Source organism: Pantherophis guttatus, chromosome 8 (genome assembly GCF_059756535.1).
Source record: "Pantherophis guttatus breed Tessera chromosome 8, ASM5975653v1, whole genome shotgun sequence".
In the NCBI taxonomy this organism is placed as follows: domain Eukaryota; kingdom Metazoa; phylum Chordata; class Lepidosauria; order Squamata; family Colubridae; genus Pantherophis; species Pantherophis guttatus.
In genome coordinates, this window is record NC_142070.1 from 61,461,447 (window position 1) to 61,486,798 (window position 25,352).

Consider the following 25,352-nt stretch of genomic DNA (forward strand, 5'->3'; position numbering starts at 1 on the left):
GTGAGGATCAGTCAAAAGTGCGAGGATCTGTCAGAAATGCCTTTTTTCAGCCCTCTGAGTAGTCCCTATAGTATACACATAGCCATGGCCACCTGACCAGCTAGCCACGCCCACCCAGTCACATGACCAGTAGTAAAAAAAAAATTAGAAACACCCCCCCCCCCGGTCAATGGTGTCCCTCTTTACCAATGTTAAAATCTGGTCACCTTATCTTAGGAGCTGCTTTGCTGCTTCTTAGGAGGGTCTTAACAGGATGCGGCTTCTCTCCTGCACTAATGCTCCGTGTCACCCCCGGCAGCTCTTCAGCCGAGCGCAGAGGGTGCGAACTCCAGCCCGAAGTGGCAGGAAGTGAAGGCTGCCTTACGTGCAAATGTGGAGTGAAGGCAGGTACAGGACTGCTTTGCTCCTGCACTCTCTGGTGACCCTCTCCCCCTCCTCCTCTCAGGATGCCCGGGATAGCTGTGGCTGAGACAGGAGTGTGTGCATGCATGGGACGACCCTTCTTAAGCGCTTGCCAAAGGTCAGGAAAGGTGCACACGGGATGGGAAGCAGCTTGCTTAAGGAGGGTCTCCCTGCACATGCTCACGCTCCCGGCTCAGCCACAGTTGGCCAGGGGGTCATGAGAGGAGGAGGGGGGAGGAGAGCGCAGGAGCAAAGCCACCCTGTACCTGCCTTTGTGCCACATATGTGCATAAGGCAGCCTTCGCTTCCTGCCATTTCAGGCTGGAGTCCAAAAAATAAGAGGGGTGAGGGGCAGGGCCAACGAGTGATGGGACAGGGAGCCGTGGCAGAGGGCCCAAAGAGCCGCTTGTGGCTCCAGAGCCACGGGTTGCCGATCTCTGGTCTAGCAGATCATTTAGATTGTCCAATTTAAAAACAATTTTAGTATTGAGTGGGCTTAAGTGTTCTATTCATCTTTCTATATACTCATTATTAATGCACCAAAGAAGTGGATTCTAACATATGGTAGATTCCTTCTTCAGTAAAAAAAACAACAGAATTGTAGCAGCAAAATGTACCTTGTAGGTATAATTAGAATACATTCCTTGTTGGAACCGCACTACAAAAATCTTATATGAAAAATACAGGTAACCTCACTCTGGGAAAAGAAATACAGTACTCCATTGCTTCTAGTTTGCTTTCCTGAAATTCTACCTTAGTATCTGGGTTGATCTTATGAGAGGTAATTGTAGTCCTAGAATAAGTATGACTATCCTGTGTTGAGCATTTGGGAATTCTGGTAAGACGTTCCTTGTATAGTGGAGGGAGATTTTTAAGTTGTCTGTGATTACTTGGCAAAGATCTGGGTTTGTTTCATTCTGCCATCTTGCAGAACGGAAGCTTTTCAGATCTTTGGCATCTTAAATTAGGTGAAGCTCATTCTGCTCTGTCCAGTTTGCTGATATTTCCCCATTCTTATTATTGTTGTTATAACCGCAGTTAGCATGGCGACTATTAAAATCACCTATATATACTCTTTGATGGTTGGCAGTGGTAGGTTAGGCAACTTAACACTGGGATGTTTGTAAATCACAATGACTGTTATTTCTGATATTTCAATAATTATGTCTAATTGCTGCCTCGGTAATTTTTGACCGTGAAGGATGCAATATCCAGTTTGGTCACCGTGTGTATAGATTTTTAATCACTCTGTTAAAACAGAACATTGCCCGGGATATACCATCATGGAGGTAGTCTATATTTCATTCCTAAGACTGTGAATGTAAAACTCCCTGCTTTTAAAATATATCTCTTTAGTCATTATAGTCTTAATAGATACAGGTGTTACTTTCCCTTCTAAATCTATGTTTTAAAGTTGACATACTCACGTGGAGACAAAAGAAAATTTAATTTAAAAGCAAAAGGAAAAATCTCTTATTATTTTTCATAATAAAATGGATAAAGATTATGCAAAAAAAATGAACAGGACCAATTCTGTATCATATATATATTTTTCTGAGTGTACAAAACTAATAAATCAGAAGAGACTAGACTAGATTCTTGCCCATTGCTAGCTTTTTCTGGTTTAGCTTTTTCCAGTCTTGTTCTTGTAGATACTAGGCCAAAATTCCTAATTAGAAAGCCCATGCTGAGGAGAAACTCTTGATATTCTGAAACGTTAGTTGCAAAGTCGTGTCCGACCCATTGCGACCCCATGGACAACATTCCTCCAGACCAGTGGTTCTCAACCTTCCTAATGCCACGACCCTTTAATACAGTTTCTCATGTTGTGGTGACCCCCAACCAGGGGTGGGTTCTAATTTTTTTTACTACCGGTTCTGTGGGTGTGGCTTATTTTGTGGGCATGGCTTGGAGGTCATGTGACTGAGTGGCCGTGGCTAGCTGGTCATGTGACTGGGTGGCCATGGCTATGTGTATAGGGACGACTCAGAGGGCTGAAAAAAGTCATTTCTGACAAGTCCTCACACTTTTGACTGGTCCTCACACTTATGACCATCCTCACATTTATGCCTGTGCAGCATTCTTAACAACTATGTCACTCATTTCACTACTGCTTCTCTTCAGCATGGTATAAGATAGGGCAAAAAACGTAAAATGTGAGGACAGTCGTAAGTTCGAGGACTGGTCAAAAGTGCGAGGACCAGTCAAAAATAACCTTTTCAGCCCTCTGAGTAGTCCATATGCATAAAAGGATACAGCAATAGAGAGGGATAAAGAAGGGAAGGGAAATTAGAGTAGGAGTGAAGGTAAGAGAGGGAGGAAGAGAGGAGGAGAAGGAGAAAGGAAGAGGAAGTAGGGAGAAGAAGAAGAGGGGAGGAAGAGAAAGTAAGAAGGAAAGAAAAGAGAGAGGTGGTAGGTTTGAGGAGAAAGATTGCTGTACAATAAAAAAGATGAAAGGGAAGAAAGCCAACCCCAAACAAATATTAAGATATTAAGATAAAGAATGAATTGTTAAACTTTAAAGAATAAAAGAGAACAAATAGCAATAAATAGCAATAATTAGAAACACACATACAAACATACAACATATTTTCTTTGAACAGAGTATTTGGCCGGTTCACAAATTTAAACAGTTGTAGGAGGTTAGCACCCACCCCTTTCCTAGAAGAATGAAATATTTTGGGAAATATTAAAAAGGCAGAGTATTATATTTTCCTGTATGAGAAATGGAGAAGCATATTTTACAGACAAAGCAACTCCCACCTTCCTGCCCCCCACCCTTTGTTAATGAGCCAGAGGCAGAAACTCAATCCTTTGTCAAAGGACATTTGCAACACAATAGCAACAGAAACTAACACAATGGGCCCCATCATGCCATGTGATCCTGTCCACCATTAAACCATCTTTCCAAGCAGTCTCCATGTTTCCAGTGTCTTTTTCCCCACTTGGAGCAGAACCCAGAAGGATATTTCTTCCAACACAGTATTTAGTCATTTCAAATAAATTTACAATTTTTATATTTCCTTTTTACCATATTTATTCCTCATCTATTTTTTTAAAAAACCAATATTACCCTTCATCCTCATCTCTAATCTTAATCAAATTCAATTTTTCCCTTCTATTCTATATTATACCCCTTCCCATTGTCATCTATTTTTATATCCATCCTCACATTGGTTAATTATGTAATACAGTTGTTTAATACAAATTCAACATTTTAATATAAATCAATTAGTTATATAACTACCTTTTTTGTATATTAATCAATATGAACATGAATATTCCAATTATTTCCATGCAATCCAATTTCTTACAAATCAATTAATTATATTTACCAATAATAATAAACCAAATAATTTCCCCCATATATTCCTCCAAACCACAACTTAACCATTTCTGCTTTCAACACAATATGCAATTAATAGTATCTCAATTATTACAATTCCCTAGTTAAATAGAGCTTTTTTTCTTCTGTGTTTTAAAATCTTGAACCTTCTCTTGCCCTAAATTTCCCATTGTTTGCAGTTTGCACCTACCTTTTTTGGTGAGGAAAAAGAAAAAGAAATCTCTCTGCCTCATTTTGTCACGTTGCAGCCAAGACCCTGCTTACTTTCAACTTTGCTTTTTCATCATAGCTAGGGGGAAAAAAATCTGCTCCAGGAATTTACCTCTTTGCAGCTAGCTAGCAACAGAGCCCTCCGCAAAACAGCTGAGAGTAGAGCGGCTCTTTGAAGCCCGGCGGCAAGAATTTAAAGTTTTTTTCCCCTCTAGCCATTAGCTGGGACTCCGGAGGCAGCAATAGATTGGGAGTGGGCGGGGTAAGCGAACGGCGACCGGGCGATCCAGCAGAGGCAGAGGGTGAGGGTGAGTGAAGGCATGGGGGGGAGGTGAGAGAGGGCTTTGGCGACCCCCGTGAAATGGCCGTTCGACCCCCAGGTTGAGAACTGCTGCTCCAGACCTTCCTGCCCTCTACCATTCTCTGGAGTCCATTTAAGCTCACACCTACTGCTTCAGTGACTCCACCCACCCACTTCATTCTCTGTCGTCCCCTTCTTCTTTTGCCCTCAATCTTTCCCAGCATTAATCCTTCCTTCTCATTAAGTGGCCAAAGTATTTGAGTTTCATCTTCAGGATCTGGCCTTCTAAAGAGCAGTCAGGGTTGATCTCCTCTAGGACTGACCGGTTTGATCGTCTTGCAGTCCAAGGGACTCGCAGGAGTCTTCTCCAACACCATAGTTCAAAGGCCTCAATTCTTTGGCGCTCAGCCTTTCTTATGGTCCAAATTTCACAGCCATAAATTGCAACTGGGAACACCACAGCCTTGATTATATGCACTTTTGTTGGCAGGGTGATGTCTCTGCTTTTTAGTATGCTATCTAGATTTGCCATAACTTTCCTCCCCAGGAGCAAGCATCTTTTAATTTCTTGGTTGCAGTGCCCATCTGTGGTGATCTTGGAGGCCAGGAAAATAAAATCTGTCACTACCTCCATTTCTTCCCCATCTATTTGCCAGAAATTGAGAGCACTGGATGCCATAATCTTAGTTTTCTTAATGTTGAGTTTCAAGCCAACTTTTGCACTCTCCTTCACCCGCATCAAGAGGCTCCTTAGTTCCTCTTCACTTTCTGCCATTAGAGTGGTATCATCTGCATATCTGAGATTGTTGATATTTCTCCGGCCATCTTAATTCCAACTTTTGATTCATCTAGCCCCGCCTTTCTCATGATGTGCGCTACATATAAGTTAAATAAGCAGGGTGACAGTATACAGCCTTGCCAGAGTCCTTTCCCAATTTTGAACCAATCAGTGGTCCCATGTCCAGTTTTCACTGTTGCTTCTTGACCCACATATAGGTTTTTCAAGAGACAAATAAGATGGTCTGGTACCCCCATCTCTTTAAGAACTTGCCACAATTTGTTGTGATCCACACAATCAAAGGCTTTAGCATATTCAATGAAGCAGAAGTAGATTTTTTCTGGAACTCCCTAGAACTCCATGATCCAGCGTATGTTGGCAATTTGATCTCTAGTTCCTCTGCCTCTTTGAAATCCTGCCTGTACTTTTGGTACTTCTCGATCCACATACTGCTGGAGCCTAGCTTGTAGGATTTTGAGCATAACTTTACTAGCATGTGAAATGAGTGCAGTGGTGCGATAGTTTGAACACTCTTTGGCATTGCCTTTCTTTGGAATTGGAATGTAACCTGACTTTTTCCAATCCTGTGGCCACTGTTGAGTTTTCCAAATTTGCTGGCAAATTGAGTGTAGCACTTTTACTGCATCATCTTTTAAGATTTTGAATAGCTCAGTTGAATACTGTCACTTCCACTAGCTTTGATGTTGCTCAGATTTCCTAAGGCTCATTTGACTTCACATTCTAGGATGTCTGGCTCAAGGTTAGTGACTACCCCATTGTGGTTATCAGGGACGTCCTGAAGAACTATATAGTTCTTCTGTGTAATTTTACTACCTCTTCTTAATCTCTTCTGCCTGTGTTAGGTCCCTGCCATTTTGGTCCTTTATCATGCCCATCTTTGCATGAAACGTTGCCTTCATATATTCAATTTTCTTGAAGAGATCTATGGTCCTCCCTATTCTATTGTTTTCTTCTATTTCTTTGCACTGTTCATTTAAGAAGACATTCTTATCTCTTCTAGCTATTCTCTGGAATTCTGCATTCAGTTGGGTGTATCGTTCTCTTTCTCCCTTGGCTTTCACTTCCCTTCTTTCCTCAGCTATTTGTAAAGCTTCCTCTGACAGCCATTTTGCTCTCTTGCATTTCTTTTTCTTTGGGATGGTTTTAGTTGTTACCTCTTGTACAATGGTGCGACCCTCCATCCATAGTTCTTCAGGCATTCTGTCTATCAGATCTAATTCCTTAAATCTATATGTCACCTCTACTGTATATTCATCAGGGATATGATTTAGTTCATTCCTGAGTGGCCTAGTGCTTTTCCCTAGTTTCTTTAATTTGAGCCTAAATTTTGCAACGAGAAGCTCATGATCTGAGCCACAGTCAGCTCTTGGTCTTTTTTTTTTTTACTGAATGTATAGAGCTTCTCCATCTTTGGCTGCGGAGCACATAGTCAATCTGATTTCTGTGTTGACCGTTTGGTGATGTCCATGTGTAGAGTCGTCTCTTGGGTTGTTGCAACAGATTGTTTGTTATGACCATCGTATTCTCTTGACAAAATTCTATCAGCCTGTGCACTGCTTCATTTTGTACTCCAAGGCCAAACTTGCCTGTTATTCTGGTTATCTTTTGGCTTCCTACTTTAGCATTCCAATAGCCCATGATGATAAGGACATCATTTTTTGGTGTTAATTCTATAAGGTGCTGTAGGGCTTCATAGAACCAGTCAATTTCATCCTCTTCAGCAACAGTGGTTGGGGCATAGACTTGGATTACTGTGATATTGAATGGTTTGCCTTGGATTCGAACTGAGATCATTCTGTCATTTTGGGGATTGTATCCCAGTTTGCTTTTCCTACTCTTTTATTCATTATGAAGGCTACTCCATTTCTTCTGAGGGATTCTTGCCCATAGTAGTATACCTGATTGTCATCTGAATTAAATTCATCCATTCCTGTCCATTTTAGTTTGCTGATTCCTAAGATGTCAATGTTCAGTCTTGTCATCTCTTGTTTGACCACGTCCAGCTTGCTTTGATTCATGGATCTTACATTCCAGGTTCCTATGGTATTTAGATCTTTACAGCATTGGAATTTCCTTTCATCACCAGTTACATCCACAGCTGAGTGTCCTTTCAGCTTTGACCCAGTCGCTTCATTCTTTCTGGCACTACTAGTACTAGTCCTCTGCTCTTCCCCAGTAGCATAATGGACACCTTCTGACCTGAGGGGCTGAAAATGCACATTTTGGAGACAGAACATTCTAGAGCAGGGGTGTCAAACTCATGTTGTCAGGGCAGCATCATGTGACATATCGGGACTTTTTTCCCATTCGCTAAACCGGGCATGGGCATGGCCAGTGCGTGATGCATCCGGCCCATGGGCAACAAGTTTGACAGCCGTGTTCTAGAGCATCTATCTACTATGTGATATCTAAAAGTCAATGCCAACTTTGTAGCACATAATCAAAAGTATCTACTTCTGAGATACAAATTAATACTGTGAAAACCTTTGAAAAGGGGGACTTCAGAAGGTATATCGATGGGAATGAAATTACCCTCTTCAAAACATTGATATACACACGCTGATGAAACAGATGTGACTGAAGAGTAATGAAATAGCCTTTACCTTTAAAAAAGCACTTCCATGTGAGATCTCATTATATGATATGATAATTTTTTTAATTGAAAAAATTTTTCAAATACAGATTTTTCCCTCTTTTTCCCCCCCTCCTCCCTAACCCCCCCTCTCCCTCCCCTCCCCCCTTGGCTTCTCCAAAATAAAATCCAAATTGATATCACATTGTATAATACTTTACCATCCTTTTACACCACTCCCCATATGCTAACCATTTCTTTCTAACATTATTATTATATCCCCCCTATACTATACATTTCAAAGCAACATTCAGCTATAAAATTATATAATAAATCCTAATTTGGCATTTATTCAACTCATAATCTACCCATTTCCTCCACCCCCATAACATCCCTTTTCCTAAACTAAACAATCAGTAGCCTAACCTATCTCCACCCACTTTCCTACAGGTCTACCATACATAATATGTTACAATATTTTCAGGATCAGACTCAATAAGATTAGTAAGAGTTAAAGGTTTAAATATATTTCCTTTTATTTACAATAGGCATTCTATATTCACTGAATAGTCACAGATAGAAGCCAGGAAAAGGGTGCATGTAGCTCCTTATATATACAATGGGTGGAGCTATATGTGGGAGTGGTGAATTATGAATACATTAACAAGTGAAGAATAAGTTAACCCCTGATACCCCATTCATATACTATTTACACATTAGAGAATAAGGCATTTACATCTGACAAATCCCCCTCTAAATGCCGATTCGTTATGCAACACCAATTACATTCAGATTCAGGACAATACAAAACATACAACTTAGAAGTTAAATATTTATGTTGCTTAGAAGGTAAAGGCTTTGTCAATATGTCAGCTAATTGTTCTGAAGTATCACAATGCACTGCTTTGATAAATCCATCCTGAGATAGTTGTCTCACATGTTTAAATTTTATATCTATGTGTCTGGACCTTTGTCCAATAGCATCAGATTTAGATATTTCAATGGCTGCTTTATTGTCTTCATGCATAACAAAAGGCAAAGCAGGTTTTTTCCAAACATCTGAAATTAAATCATTAAACCATACAAGGTTATTTGCAGCTTTGGATAAACAAACATATTCCGCTTCTGTCGTTGAAGTGGCCACTAGTTCCTGTTTACCAGTGTACCAGTAAACTGGACAGTCATTTAATAGGAATATATAACCAGATGTACTTTTTCTACATGAGGTGTCTCCAGCCCAGTCCGCATCTGCGTAACATGTAAGCTTTGGTTCTTTATTGTCATTAGGTTCTAACATTAAACAAAAGTCTAGTGTACTTTTCAGATATCTTAGAATTCTTTTAACAGCTTCCCAGTGATACATTGTTGGTTTGCTGACATGTCTGGATAATAAATTGAGTGGTAAGGCGATATCTGGTCTTGTCCAATTAGATATATAAAGAAGTGAACCAATGATTGATCTATAAAATGTGTTATCCTTGAATTCGGGGGAAGATTCATCAGTATTTCTTAGAAAATCAGTTTGCATAGGAGTATCACAAGGTTTGGCATTGTTTAAATTGCATTTATTTAAAAGTTCTATGATCTTATCTCTCTGAGTAAGTTTGAATCCCCTTCTAGTCTTATTAATTTGAACACCAAGATATTTGTTTACTTTGCCTAGGGATTTTAACGAGAAATGTTCATTTAGCTTAGTTACAAAAGTTTCTCTTCTCTCTTTATGTTTTCCTATGTATAAAATGTCATCCACATAAATCAATACAAATTCAATGTAATCATCACCCTTTTTGACAAAGAAACAGTTATCAGCAGTGGTAGCGTTGAAGTCCATGGTTTTAAGTACTTTTACTAAACAATCATACCATCGTTTACCAGATTGTTTTAACCCGTATAAACTCTTGTTTAACAACCAAATCTCATTTTTGTTTGTGTATTGACTGTGAGGTGCTCTTACGTATATTTCCTTATCTAGTTTTGCGTGTAGATACGCAGTCTGTATGTCATATTGAAATACATCAAGATTGAGTGCTGATGCTACCACTAGAGCTGTTTTGACACTCTCTGTTCTTACTGTGGGGGAATACGTGTCAGTATAGTCCTCCGGATATTTCTGTGCATAACCTTGTGCAACTAGTCTAGCTTTGTATAGAGTATTGCCCCCCTCTAAGTTCTTAATTTTATATATCCACCTGGTACCAATAATTGTTTTATCTTTAGGTGCAATTGCAGGTGTAAATACATTTAATCCTTGTAAACTTTCCATCTCCTTTTTCATCGCTAATTCCCATTTTTCTTTTTCTTCACGAGGGAGTTTTAACACTTCCTCATATGTATTAGGTGTTATTGGCTCACCATCCATGTGCATTATATAATCCTTGTATTTATTTGGCATTTGATTTCTGGTGTTTCTAATGGTTTTTTCAGGTTTACTATCGTTATCATGCAAATATCTTGCTTCCTTTTTTGTTAGTGTGTCTGTCTTTATTTTGTGTTGGCTATTTGTCCAAGTTTTGGTTTTGTTTTTATATTTGTTGATATTTTGCTTTTCTATGGTCCCTTTCTCATGGGATTTTGTATCTTTGTATTTATTTGGAAATATTTCATTAAGATGTAATTTAGACCAGTTGGCCTGTTCATGGAACACAGCTGTTCTGGAGACTATAAATTTGTTATTATTATCAATGAATCTGTACCCTTTAGTGCCAGTCTCATATCCCATAAATCTGAGCCTTCTGGATACGTTTTCTCCCTTTCTTCTTAATTGCTTAGGTATGTGTACGTCTGCAGTGACTCCGAATATGTGCATGTGTGCTAATTTTGGTTTCCTATTATACATCACTTCATATGGTGTCTTATTTACAATGCTGGACCAGGTTCTATTTTGTGTGTAATTTGAATAATGTAAGGCTTCTGACCAGAATTGTTTGCTTAAGCCAGCATCTTCCAATGTGCATCTAATCATGGTTTGTAATGTTGAATTCTTCCTCTCTGCAATCCCGTTCTGGAACGCAGAAAATGGACTAGATGTGTAATGTAACATTCCTTTGTCTTTTAACCATTGGGAGAATTCTTTAGACATGAATTCACATCCCCTATCTGTCATGATTTGTTTTATTTTGATATTGTGTTGTGTTTCTATGCGTTTGTAAAATTCTTTAAATTTTTGAAAGGTTTCATCTTTGTGTTTTAATGTATAAACAAATCCATAGCGGCTATAATCGTCTACTATTGTCAAGAAGTAACGTTTTCTATAAGTGATTGATGGAGTTAATGGACCAACTAAGTCCATGTGTACTAAATCAAAAATTTTGTTAGTTGATCTAGTAGATTTTCTTGGCCTGGGACTAGTTTTTAGTTTTGTAGATTTACATACTGAGCATTCCAAATAGTTTTCACAATTTTTTATTTTAACACCTTCTGCGTGTTCAGTCATTTTTTGTACTACAGGAAAACTGGCATGTCCTAACTTCCTATGTAAGATGTGAGCACACTCATCATGAATTGGCTTACCTATTTTTGGTTTTTTTTCATTGTGTGCATCTATGTGATCATGAGATATTTTACATTCATCATTATCACTGTTGCTAATATTTTCATCATCTACTTCAATACAATCTCCCATATTTGAATCAATGTTATGCAGCCATTTTTCCTTTGTTATCAGATAAGGTAGGCCTCCTTTAATCATCACAGTGCCTATATTTATTTTATTCTTCTCTAAAGTCGCTTTTCCTTTTGAAAAAACAATGTTAATGTCAGAATCTCTACTTAGTTTTATGGCACTTAGTATGTTATGAGGTATTTCAGGTATTAGCAATACCCCCTCTATTTTTCCTAGACCAGGCAGGGTTACATTCCCTCTACCTAATACTTGAACCTTTTCTTGGTTAGCTACCTTTATTACAAATTTATCTTCTGTAAATGAAGACAATATATTTTTGTTATTAGTGGTGTGATTGGTTGCTCCAGAATCAATAAGCCAATTATTGTTCTCATTTTGCTGTATGTTAGTGTTGTCTTGTTTATTTAACCCATTCAGTGAACCAGATTTTCTATCCTTTGAATTATCTCTGCCCCCTCTATTCTCTTTGTAATTTGGTGGGCTTCTATATCTATGTCTATCTATGGAAGACTGTCTATAATTGTATTTGTCTCTATATTCTGACCTATGTCTTTCCTTTGAAATTTTGGGGCAATCTCTTCTATTGTGTTCCCTGGATCCACAATTGTGACATTTAAATGTTTCATTATATTTTTCTTGGAAAACTACTTTCCTATATGGTTTGTGTTCTGTGTGATTGTTAGAACGATTTCTTCTTGAATTGTCTTCTGCTATCAATTTATTGGATAGACTTTCTATGGATAAGTATCCTAGATTGATTGTGTCTAAATGTGACATAAAATTGTCCCATGATGGATCAAGTGAGTTGATAATAACACTTTTCGTTGTTTGGTCTGAAATCACCTCCCCCCTCAAATGCAGCTCAGCTCTTATTTTGTTTAAAGATATTAAATGCTCACTTATGGAAACCCCTGGTTTTATCCTAGATGAAAAGAAATCTTTAGACATCCTTGTGGTGGTAGCTACACTATCACTGTGAAACAAATTAAACATGCATTGAATAATTTCTGAAACAGTCAGATTTGGCTTAATGCTGTGATACATTGCAGGAGACACACTAGATATTATTAAGAAAAATGCTCTATGGTGTAAACAATCTATTTTTATAGTCCAAGGTCTTTTTGGGGGACTAGTGATAAAAAATAGTAAGCTTTCCTTCATAAAGACAACCTGGAGCTGTTGATACCATTCTTGCAAGTTAATGCCATCAACCCTTAGCTTCGGGAAGTCACTGGGTAAATTTCCGACATTATTGGGCCCATTACTTACAACCTGAGGTAGTCCGTGGTCTCGTAAATGCAGAAAATTGCAAAACGGCGTGGGGATGCTCGCAACGAGTCTGCGCGGTCTTCTCGTCAGTTCATGTCTTCCCGGGCCGTCTGCGTAGTCTTGCGCATGCGCGTTGTCCATTTCTTCTTTGGAGTCGTCATGGAAGGTTCTCCCCATTGCGGCTCGCTCGTTCTGCTCCTCCTCGGACGAATCGGTCTCTGGTTCGATTTTGGGAGTCCTGACGACGGCGGCTGTTCTTCCTCTTCTTTTGAGGGCGTTGGTGCTTGCTTCGGTCTGTGGCGTAGGGCGGTATTGGCAGGGCTCTCTGGGTTCGGGCGTCAGCGCTCTCGTAGTCAGGATGGGAGCGGGCAGGTCTTGAGGCATTGGCTTGCTCGCTCGCTTCTTCGTCAGCTTTTTAGTAATTTTTAGTTTTGGCCCAAATGCGGCAAAAAGCGTTTTCATTGCTGATTTTATTTGGTAGTTTGTTGAATCACCTTCACTTTCTGATTCTGATTCTTCTGAGGTGTTTGAATCTTCTTTTTCATTTTCGTTGTCTGGTAATGTTTTTCGCGCCAGAAATTTTGAATTGAGCTTTTTGATTGGCTCTGCTTCGCTCATCTTGGAGGCCTGTTGAAACCAAGATGGCTGCCATTCAAAATTTCGCGCGGGATCACCATTTTTCTTCTTCGCAATGATTTTCTCTGCAGTCATATTACTCACTATTTTTGGGTCTTTAGACTTTTCATTAGTGATGTTTTTCTCTCTCGCTGCTCCGCTGTTCTTCAGCATATCTTGGAGGTTCGCGATGAGGCTTTCATCATTCTTCTGGCTCTTTAATAATTTTAATATCTCTGACCTGAGTTCGTTATTCTCTATCTCGATTTCCTCCTGGTCATCATTTTCATCTATTATTTCTTCGTCTTCAGTGGTGTATTCTTCGGATTCTCTCGAAATTGTGTTTGTGGATTCGTTGATTATTTCTTGTTCTGTTTCCATTTCTTTGCTGTAGGCCCTGGTGTTGGGCCTATCTTTCTTAGACATTTTTAAGTTTTTTATTGAGTCAATTAACCATCCTCTGCTACCAGCTTGTTACAATATTTTCAGGATCAGACTCAATAAGATTAGTAAGAGTTAAAGGTTTAAATATATTTCCTTTTATTTACAATAGGCATTCTATATTCACTGAATATTCACAGATAGAAGCCAGGAAAAGGGTGCATGTAGCTCCTTATATATACAATGGGTGGAGCTATATGTGGGAGTGGTGAATTATGAATACATTAACAAGTGAAGAATAAGTTAACCCCTGATACCCCGTTCATATACTATTTACACATTAGAGAATAAGGCATTTACATCTGACATAATATTTTTAATATCTTTGTTCTTCTGCCCACACCACTAAAAGATATTTCCATATATAAATAAAATCCTCAAATGACTTTAAGTTTGTAATCCATATAATATCTTCTGTAATGTCTTTCAACGGGATTGTTAATTCCATCGACCATGTTAGGGTAACATCAAGTCCTGCTTCCAACAGTGTATTCAGTATCTTCAATTACCATCTGCCCCCATCATTAATAAGTATTTCTGTATATAACCCCCCCCCCCGAGTGACTTTATATTTATATTCCATATGGTATCTTCTGTAATGTCTTTTGTCTAGATTATTAATTCCAACAACCACGTTAGGGTAACAGCCAGATCATTTGCATGCCCCAATTCCATAGTTCTCTTGCCTTATAGCTCAACATATACGTAATCCATTTTTCAGAGAGTCCAAAATAGAAAGTTCCAGTCCGCTCAATCACAGGCCATCTTCCACATCCCAAAAACACCGGCACTGCAGAGATCTGTTATTCTTCTCAAAATAGTATAAGTCTATAATTTGCCTCAGTTATATTTTCATGTATCCACCTTCTATAAGTCCCGCTTATTATATTTAATCATCTCTTAAATAACTGGCATTAATCTGTTGGCTAAAAAAAAATTGTTTAGTTTAAAATTTTTTAGTTTTGTAGAACCTGCTTCTTCTTTTCTTAACTTGTTGTGGTTTTGATCTCCACCCTGGTTGCCTTTCTAGGACTTGTATATCAGCTGATTGAATTACATGCTGGTCTTTAACTTGATAAGACATCAAATCAAGATCCAAAGCCGCCTCTTTTATATTTATAGGTGATCCAACTATAACCTCTGAAGGAGAATCCAAAAGCGGCTCATCCAAAAAAGCCTCTGTAACTTGTTGTTTTTCCATTACCTCCATCTCCGTCTGTTTAGCCTGGGTTCCAATCTCTTGTTCATTTTGCTTTTCTTTATCCCCCTCCTGTGTTCCTAACACTGATTACATACGTGGAGATGTTGGATCCATTTTAAAAACCTTGTAGTAAAATTCTTCCGCTTTTTCAACAGTATTTAGTTGATATCTTTCTTCTTGATATCTCAATATTATACCAACTGGAGCATCCCACCTAAATGGGATGTTTTGTTTCTTTAACTCAGTCACCAAAAATCCAAAGTCCTTTCTATCTTTTAACATCTTGGACAGCAGCTCTTTGTATATCCAAATCTTCCTTCCATTCATTTCTAGAGTGGAGTTAAAAGACTTTTGCACAATATCATTTCTTATTCCTTTCTCAGTAAAGTAAATCACCACATCTCTAGGCAACTGCCTTTGCTTTGCCACCCAAGAATTTACTCTGTAGGCCTTATCAATCTTACAGGATACCTCTTCAGGACGAACCTTTAAAATCACAGCCAGAACTTCAGCAGACATCTTTCTCAAGTCATCTCTGTTATTTTCCTGTAATCCCCTTATTCTGACCGCAAATGGCATGGATCTAAATTGCATCATTGTGACTTCATTTTCAATCCTTTGTTTTATATTATCTGCATTATAAGTCTTGTGATCAGCTTCCTTTATTTTAGACTCTACTTCTGAGCTATTTTCTTGAATATTTATCAAATCATTTTCAGTTCTTTGTATCTTATTATCCAGATTATGAATCTTATAATCAGCTTCCTTCATTTTAGACTCTATTTCTGAGTTGATATCTTTATCCATCTTTATAATTATTTCTGAAAAGCTTTTCAAAGCTGTTACAATATATCATTTCAGGTTATCATACTTTTGTTGTACCAACTCTTTAATTTCCTGTCTAAATTTTTCAAGATTCTGGTTCACAATCTCATCATGTCTTGCCATCTCCTCCAAAACAAATTCCTTTAGATCTTTAAAGCCATTCTTCTGCATCTGCAAGATCAAAATTTGTTCATGTGATTTGTAAATGGGGGAGCCCCCCCCCACAGCTTGGTTGTCTGGCTTTATCAGTTTTAACGCCATCCTGCCACACAAACAGACTCTTTTTAAAGAAAAAGATTTCTCTCCAAACAATATCAATATCAAGTCTCTAAGAAGGAAGAAGCATGAAATAGGAATTTTTCTCTTCACTTCTAGCCAACGCTATTGCTTCAAATACTTTGTAATGTATTAAACTATTCAAACGGAAGGACTTTCGCTTTCAGCTTTCTTCTCAAGCCTCAGCCAGTCGCCATTTTAAACTTTCTTTCTTCCCCCTTTCACTCTTTCTTCACTTTTAAAATCAGTCATAGGGTTGTTAGAAATACTTGCAATTTAGAGTCCCAGATCCAGATTTCATCCTGCTTGTTCAGACAATCTGTTAAATTTCGTTGATTGGATTGGTCCCTTTGCCTGGCTCTGCAAGGCGCAGAGTTCCCCCGAAGCCCGGAGCAGCGGTGAGCTGGATAGGGAGCCACATTCTGCTTCCTCCCCAAGAGTAAAAAAAAACTCTGGGGAGTTCGCAGAGGGCTCTACCTGCGCTCGCTGGCTCTCTCTCACGTCTCCTCAATGAGACAGAGTTTTTCGAGCCGTCTCTCAGCTGTAGAGACAGCTCTTACGGGCGACGAGGCTGGCAGTCCCAAAAGACCGTCTGGCGGTGGCGGAAACCAAACCGGAAGCCGATATGATAATTTTTTGAAAAGAATTCCAGAGTTGATGTGGAGAGCTGTCATATATTTATTTATTTATTATTTATTTATTTGTCAACAAGTATAAGAAAACAAGACATAGACAGGGAAAAAAAATTGGCACAAATAAAAGGATATAAATAGGAAAACATAGCCATAAACACATAGAATGATTACATATAAATGGGGACAGTAGAACAGGGACAGTAGGCATGCTATATAGATGATATAGATCTATAGAGCATTTCAAAATACTAAGTCATTGCCACAAGGAAATATCTTGTACATGTATGTTTTCTGTATGACATCTACAATACACCCCAAATACATAAGAAATTGGTAATATTTAATGTGCTTGGTATCTTAATCTCTTAGGATTCAACAGTGCTTGAACAAAATCAATTTTCTATGGACTGGGTTATAATATTTAGGTTTACCTGAAGATGAAGCATGAGGTCAAGCCAATTTTCAAACCAGTGTGCACCACTGCCCTTAATGTTCACAAAATAAGTACAATAGGAAAATGGGTAAAAAATTAGTTTACAACAAGTCAAAGCAAACAGTACATTTCCCCCTTGAATTAAGATTAATAATAAGTAATGAACATGTCTGGATCAATAGCTTTATCAAAATGGGAATGCTTAAGGGATTGCATTTGCCATTAACTTGGTCTTCACTTCCTACTTGTGAAAGGTCAGTACAGTGTAGTAAAGTGTGGGAACATTGAGGATACCCATGTTTAAGTCAACTCTCAATATGGAAACTCACTGGGTGAATTGAATTCATTATTTTGTCTTAATCCAAGCTCCATCAAAAGTGAGAAAGTGCAGTGAATATTATCTTGAGCTGCTGGAAGAAAATCAGGACAAAAATCCTGATGTTATATAGCTGTGATGGTGAACCTATGGCATGCATGCCACAACTGGCACACAGAGCCTTCTCTGCAGGCACACAAGCTGTTGCCCAGCTCAGCTCCACTGCACATGCGTGTGTGCACCTCCTGCCAGCCAGCTGATTTTTGAGATGTGCAGGGGGCGAGGTGCATGTGGGAGATGTGCACACATGCTCGGGGGTTGCATGCGCGTGTGAAGGGAGCAGGGATTATGCATGCATGGGGGAGAGCGCAGGGGGGCAGTGCATCCCACCATGGCCCATTTTTGGATGCCAGGTAAGTGCAGGGCCCGCACAGAGCCTGGGGAAGGCGAAAAATGGGCCTTCCAGAAGTTCCAGAAGTCTGGAAACGAGCCTGTTTCTGGCCAGTTTCCGGCCTCCAGAGCCTGAGGGAAGCCAATTTCGCCCTCCAGGAGGCTCGAGGGAAGGCTCTGGAGCCTGGGGAGGATGAAAAACAGGCCTCCTGGAAGTCTGGAAACAGGCCCATTTCAGGCCTCTGGAGGACCTCCGGAGTCCAGGGGAGGCTGTTTTCGCCCTCCCAGAGGCTCGAGGAAAGCACTTCCATGTGAGATCTCGCAAAAACGCCCCCCCATCATGGTGCAGGAGGCCAAATAGGCCACACCCACCATGGCCACATCCACCCAGCAACTGGGCAGAGAACCAATTGCTAAAAGTTTTGAATCCCACCCCTCTTGCGCACATGCGCAGGAGGGTGGGGAAGCGTGGGGAGTCACGTGCGCATGGGCATGTGTGTGCACATGCACAGGGGGCACACACATTGCATTATGGGTGCCATCACGCATGCGCACACGCACTTTTGCCACACGAAGAGAAAAATGTTAGCCATCACTGTTATATAGCAATTATAAAATCAAATCTTAATAATAGTTATAATACTAATTGCTATTTTTTTATTTTTTTTCCAGGATTATACACTAACTATGTATTTCCAGCAATCCTGGAGGGATACAAGATTATCCTACTCTGGCATACCTTTGAATCTAACTTTAGATAACAGAGTGGCTGATTATCTCTGGGTTCCAGATACATACTTCCTGAATGACAAGAAATCCTTTGTTCATGGAGTTACGATGAAAAATCGAATGATTCGGCTACATCCAGATGGAACCGTTCTTTACGGTTTGCGGTATGTTACATTTCATTGTATTTTGAAATTGCTTTAGGAATTGGGTTTTTTTTTTTTGTAAAGCCTGGCATGCAGCATGAATTTTCAGGCGCACACACAAAAAAACCCCTACCTATTTTCTTTTAACCTGTTCAAGATTTTACCCTGACATGGTATCTTGCCTAATTTACAGGTAGTCCTCAATGTACAACCACAATTGGGACCAGAGTTTGTGTGATGAAGCATTAAGCAAGTAATTCCATGACTGAATACAATGTTATTACCATTTTTACCAGATTTGTTAAGCAAACCACATGAATGTTTAATGAATCATATGGTTCCTATGAGAACCTGTCTTCCCCAATTCATTTGGTTGTCAGAAGATGGTTGGAAAGGTTATAAATCACAATTATATGACTACGAGACTCTGTAGCCATCATAAATGGAAACTGGTTGCCAAGTGCCTGAATTGCAGTTACGTGAACTTGGGTTTATGCAGTGGTGGGATTCAAATAATTTAACAACCGCTTCTCTGCCCTAATGACCGGCTGGGTAGACGTGGTTGGGTGGTCATGTGACTGGGTAGGCATGGCCAACTCGACGTCACTTACGAGGGGTGCCTCATCTTGCCTAGCCTCTCCTTGTCTCGGCCGGCCATGCCTCGCCCCTCCCCTCCCCGCCACTCTTTGTCACACCCAGCCGCTCACCTTGCCAGAGCAAGTAGTTTTCAAATAAAAAGAATGCTCACCTTGTGCAAATAAATAACAAACATCTTGACTTCAGGTTTGATGCATCTTGCAAAGTATTACTGCTCATTCTAGTCTCTTTTCCTACTAACAGATCCATCTCAGATTGTAATTTGCTCAACTTCTCTTGTCTTTTGCATCATTCTACGGGAGATTATTCTGAAATGTTATCTGTGATGTTTGAGCTTTACAAGTTTGTTTCCTCCAACTCTCTTTTTGCATGCAATTCTTACAAGTTATTTTGATATTCCTTCCTCCTTTTAAAAGAAAGTAGTGGTTAAGGTGCAGGTCTAGAAACCAAGACCTGCACCTTAACCAACTCTGAGTTCTAGTCCCATTTTAGGCTTGAAAAAATGGCTAAATGATCAGTCACTTTCTCCCAGCCCAAACCACTTCTTAGATTGTGGTAGTAGGGAAACTAAGAGGAGGAAGGAATATTAGATAAGTTTGTCACCTTGAGTTCCTTATAAAGTAATAAAGACAGGATAAACATCTAACAAAATAAATAAATCATTTGTGAGAATGTCCTTCTAAAGGAGAAGGGGTGCTGACTGCCATCACATGCCTTACATTGCTGCATTTATTTCATTTTTATCCAGTTTACTTTTCTCTACTTTTTGGTTTATTCTTCAATGATGGCATAGCCTGTGAAATTCTTACCTGTCTGACATGCCAGGGTTATGTGGGAAAACAGCAGGTAAACACATTCATGTGACTGACAGGCAATGGCAGCAGAAATCACTAAGCAGCTACATTAAGACAGAAAGGTGGAGGCACCAGGGTGCAAAAAGCAGAGGATCTCAGGGAGAAGAGAGCTGAGACATCCACCTTTCATTAAACTGACACAACATAGTCAACTACAGAAAGGTAGGAAAGTCATCCAAGTCTCTTTTGTGTGCTCTTTCCATTGGAAATTTTGAGATTGTTTCAAACTGACAGTGTAAAAATTGCCCCAACTCTACAATACTGGTGGTCTTTTTAATGATCTTTCACTTTTTATCTAGAGAAGTGCTGACAGGATTTAAAAAGCAAACCATGCCCTTTTTTCCATTTAATCAATTTTGCCAAACATCTCCCCAACTAACAATAAAAGAGAGCTCACAACTCACAATAAAATAGCACAATCAAATAGCACTGTTCCAATATTTGAGGGGCTCCTACAAAAATGAGGGGGTCCATCTATTTTCCAATTTTCCACCAAAAGGCATGGCAAGAAACAATGGATGGAAACTAACCAAAGAGAGAAGCAACCTAGAACTAAGGAGAAATTTCCTAAGGATGAGTCCTTGCTTTTAGAAATTGTGGGTGCAGGCTTTCAAAAAGAGTGAGGGAAGTACACCCCAAAAGGACAATGCCAAGAACTACTAAAACAATGCAGAAAACTTAAACTAGCCAGTCCCCCTTTTTAAAAAAAAGTCAAAACCCAAAGAAAAAGCACCAACTGAGAGGAAAACTAAGAGCAGCTGCTCAGGCTAATTGAGTTCTAACTTGGGTGCTTCACAGCAGAAGCAATTCAATTGGCTGGACCACACATGCATTAAATTCACAGCCTGTATGATCAAGCTGCATCATTGCCCCATCCTGTAGACTTCCCCCCCAGGAAGAAACAAGAAGTAGCCAACATTGCAGCAGCTACAAAAGATCTTGGGGAACTCCAGGGAGTATCAGCTGATCACAGAAGTGTTACTTAATACCCTTTATAATGAAAATGTTTGTACTTCTTCTTCTTCTACAAGATAAGGTACAAGAAGAGATTAAAAATTGGGAAGGAAAATTACAAGATAACCCTGGGGATGAGCAAATTAGAGGTAAATGGATAGCAGCTAAACATAAATTGAACATATTAGAACAGGAAAAATATGTAACGGCATTGAAATACATAAAACAGAAACATTTTGAGTATGCAAATAAACCAGGGAGGTGGTTGGCTTATAGATTTGAGAAAAGAAAGAGAGAAAAGAACAATCCAACAATTACAGGACGAAAAGGGTAAAATGCAACAGAGTTCAGAAAAGAAAAAGGAGATAGTAACTCAATTTTTTCAAGAACTTTACGAGAAAGATAAAGTGACAGCTGAAGAAATAAATCAATATCTGAGTGGGGAGGGAATGCCAGCATTATCAGAGGAAGAAAAAGAGATACTAAATAGGAATATTACTATAGAAGAGCTAAAGGAAGCGATTAAGAAGTAAAAAAATAATAAAACCCCAAGGACAGATGGTTTACCAATTGAATTTTATAAAGAATTAGGAGAAACATTGAATTGGATTCTACTAGAAACGTGTAATGAAGCATTGACAGAGAAAAAAGCTACCAGACTCATGGAGGGAGGCATACATCTCGCTGATACCAAAGAAAGGAGCAGTTATAACGCAAATAAAAAATTATAGACCGATCTCTCTATTAAACACTGTTTACAAAATCTTCATGAATATAATGGCAAACAGGATGAAAAAAGTATTGAATTATAGAATACACCCAGATCAAAACGGCTTCTTACCAATGAGACAGATAAAAAAACAATATAAGAACAGTAATCAATGTATTAGAATACTATGAGGCGCATCCGGAGAGGGAGGTAGCACTGGTGTTTCTGGATGCACAAAAAGCTTTCAATCAGGTTAATTGGCAATTTATGATTCAGCAAATAAAAAACATGAAATTCGGGGAAAGATTTGAAAAAATGATAGCCTCTATATATATGAAACAAAAAGCAAGTATATTAGTAAATGGAGACTCTACTAAATTCTTTGAAATAAATAAGGGAGTAGAGCAGGGATTCCACTTTCACCTTTACTGTTTATTTTAACATTGAAAATCTACTTATAAGAATTAGGTCAAATAAAGGAATAAAAGGACTAAATGTAAAACGAGAAGAATACAAGGTCTAAGCATTTGTTGACAACCTTGTATTCTTCACAGAAGAACCATTAAAAACAGGACCAATTTTAATAAAACAGATAGAAGAATTTGGAAAAGTAGCGGGTTTAAAAATGAATGAAGATAAGATTAAAATGTTAATGAAAAATATAACAGCAAAACAAATAGAAGAATTAGTTAATCAATTAGGATTACAGGTGGTAAAAAAGGTGAAATATTTAGGTATAAATTTGACAGCCAGATGTGCAACCATAAAGGAGAATAATTATGGAATTTTAATTCAAAAACTAAATGAAGATTTAAAAAAATGGGGGAAATTGAAATTATCTCTATTACAGAGGATTGCAGCGATAAAAATGAACATACTGCCGAGACTCCTTTATTTATTTCAAACAATTCTGGTAAAATTGGATAATTTTTTTTTCAATAATTTGAATAGAATAACTACAAAATTTGTGTGGGAAGGGAAAAAACCAAGAATCAAATTAAGTATATTGCAGGATGATAGAACTAGAGGTGGATTTGGTTTGCCAGCATGGGAAACATACTACAAAGCAACAAGTAGTATTAAAAACACAAGAAGAACTTAGAGAACAAGGAATATTGATAGACCGGTGGCCCTATTTACAGATGAAAATAAGATACAAAAAGGATCAAGAGGAAGGAGGAATTGAACTAAAACCAAACCGATTAGATAAACTGTTAGAAGCCAAGGAAGAAAAATTAATTTCAAAAATTTACAAATACCTATTGGAATTCGACCTAGCAGAGGAATTAGTAAAAGGACAAATGATAACATGGGCAAGAAACATTGGACATAACATACAATTGGAAGACTGGGAAAACGCATGGGAAACTAATTATATCATGACAAAATCAGCATTTTATAGAGAGAATCAGTATAAAATGTGGTATAGATGGTATCTGGCCCCTTTGAGGTTAGCAAAGATGTATCCGAACTTAAACCCAACTTGTTGGAAATGCAAACAAACACAGGGCACATTCTTTCATGTCTGGTGGCTTTGCCCAAAAATTAGGAAATACTGGGGAAAAATAAAAACTTGGCTAACAGAAATAACAGCAGAGGAAATAGAGTTGAAACTAGAAATTTTTCTATTAGGCATGATCAAAGAAAACCATAGGAAAGAAACAAAATATTTAATATTACATATAATTACGACAGCCAGATTGGCATTAGCGCAACATTGGAAAACGAATCAATTGCCAACAGATCATCTAGTAATCCAAAAAATTTACAATTGTGCAGAAATGGATAAATTAATATTTGAGTTAAAAGACAAGGTAGACTCAAAATATTATACTGTATGGAATAGATGGTACGATTAGATAAGTCAAATGAAAGGAGAGTAAATGTAAAATTCTATAAGAAAATAAAATTAACAAACAAACACCGTCAATGAGATAAATGATGTAATAAGTCACTATATATATATATATATGTTTTCTTTCCTTTTCGTAGGCTTTATGTGTATTTCTCTTTAGCCAGGTTCTTCCTACGTAAACCAATATTTTTATGCAGCCCTAGTTCATTGAAATTGTGATTTCACTGAACTAGGGCTGCATAAAAATATTGGTTTATGTAGGAAGAACCTGGCTAAAGAGAAATATATATATATAGTTTGTTTTGTTCTGTATTGTTTTTCTATTTTATGGTGGTGAATATAAATGTATTTTGTATGTACTTTGATATTTTATCTTTTTATGTTTAATAAAGTTTGTTTTAAATATATCTATATATTTGTTTATGTAAGTTTTCACGGGTATACATGTGTGTACAGTTAATATCTCGGGTTTCTTCCCGTGTAATTGTAAACATATCCTTAAAAGGGTAGTAGCGACGTTTTTCGAGTTCGACGATTTCGTCGAAACGTCGCTACTACCCTTTTAAGGATATGTTTACAATTACACGGGAAGAAACCCGAGATATTAACTGTACACACACACACACACACACACACACACACACACACACACACACACAGGTAGGTCTTTGGTTATTTGGTTATATATATATATATATATTTATATATATAATGAAAATGTTTGTAATCTTGTCCTTCCTGAAGGGAAGAGGTTAATCCCATCCCTAGATGGATGATTGATTAGTTTCCTGGGCGTTTCCCTGCTGTAATTCTGTCAGTTTCCGTTGTTTATTGACTTTATTCAAAGCATGTGTTGGCTGTTATCACAACTAAGTAGCCTGTTAAGTGGTTCTTGGCTGTCTGCCCAGAGCTATTAACTGAAAGGAGAGAGGAGAGTGCAAGAGAACCTCTCTTGCACTCCCCAACCTCCCCATTGCCTGCCAGTGCTGCTCGTGGTCGGACTCGGCCAGGAGAACAGCAGCAGCTCAGAAGGCAGCTGCTGGCTGCAGTCTTTAAGGTATGATCCCGGGAGGGAGGGGGGACCATAAAGGGACAGACTGCGGCCTGCAGCTGCCTTCTGAGCAACTCCGCTGTGAAGGGAGAGAGAAAAGTTTGGCTTCTCTCTGTCCCAGCATTCAATGTGGCTGCTTCTCTCCTCCTTCTCAGGCTCATACACTGATCTGTTCTGTCCACACACACACACAAACACAGCCAGCCGAGGGTTAAGAAAGTACTTGGCACGCACACAGGTTGTTATCTCAAACTTGGCAGCAATATAATCACCGTCTGCCAAGAGCTTTTACTGCAACAGATAACAGAAAATTACATACGCATTACAAGTAGTCCAGCAAAAACAATATCCCTTTCGGCAGCTTCAGACGTTGTTCAAGTGACTAGCCAAAGTTCGTTTTTGTTCGTCACGGGGTTTTACCAGCCACCACCCTCTCTTATATAGTCTCTGGGGTGTGGTCCAGTGACTCAGTTCTAATCCCTAGCACGCCTCCTTAACTGCTGCAACCGTTTATCACGCCTTCGTTGGCGTGCATCCAGGAATGACGGCTCTCCTTCGCTTTCATCCGAGACACCTGGCTCCTGGCTAATCTCCTCTCCCTCGGCCGGCACCTGAGACAGTGCCAGAGGGGAGGGGCCTGGAGAGGGAGGCCTGGCTGACTCCTCTTCCTCATGTTCGGAGCTTTCTTCCTCCGATGAGATAGGCTCAGAGGGCGGGGCCACAACACTATCCCCCACTGCAGGGCCCTTCCCCCAGGTCTGACAGTCGGGATGGGGTCGGGACGGGAACTGTTTGTGGAAAGCCCGT

At 39.0% G+C, this 25,352-nt stretch overlaps 1 protein-coding gene across 7 annotated transcripts in view; it reads left to right on the forward strand.

The window, feature by feature from the left end:
- Positions 1 to 25,352, forward strand: part of GABRB1 (gamma-aminobutyric acid type A receptor subunit beta1) — a 277,599-nt gene that overhangs the window by 111,754 nt on the left and 140,493 nt on the right. For all 7 annotated transcript variants that reach the window (XM_034432891.3, XM_034432893.3, XM_087875272.1 and 4 more), the window contains one exon: positions 18,326 to 18,546. In XM_034432891.3, the coding sequence (XP_034288782.1) occupies positions 18,326 to 18,546 (221 nt within the window). The remainder of the gene's footprint in view (positions 1 to 18,325; positions 18,547 to 25,352) is intronic.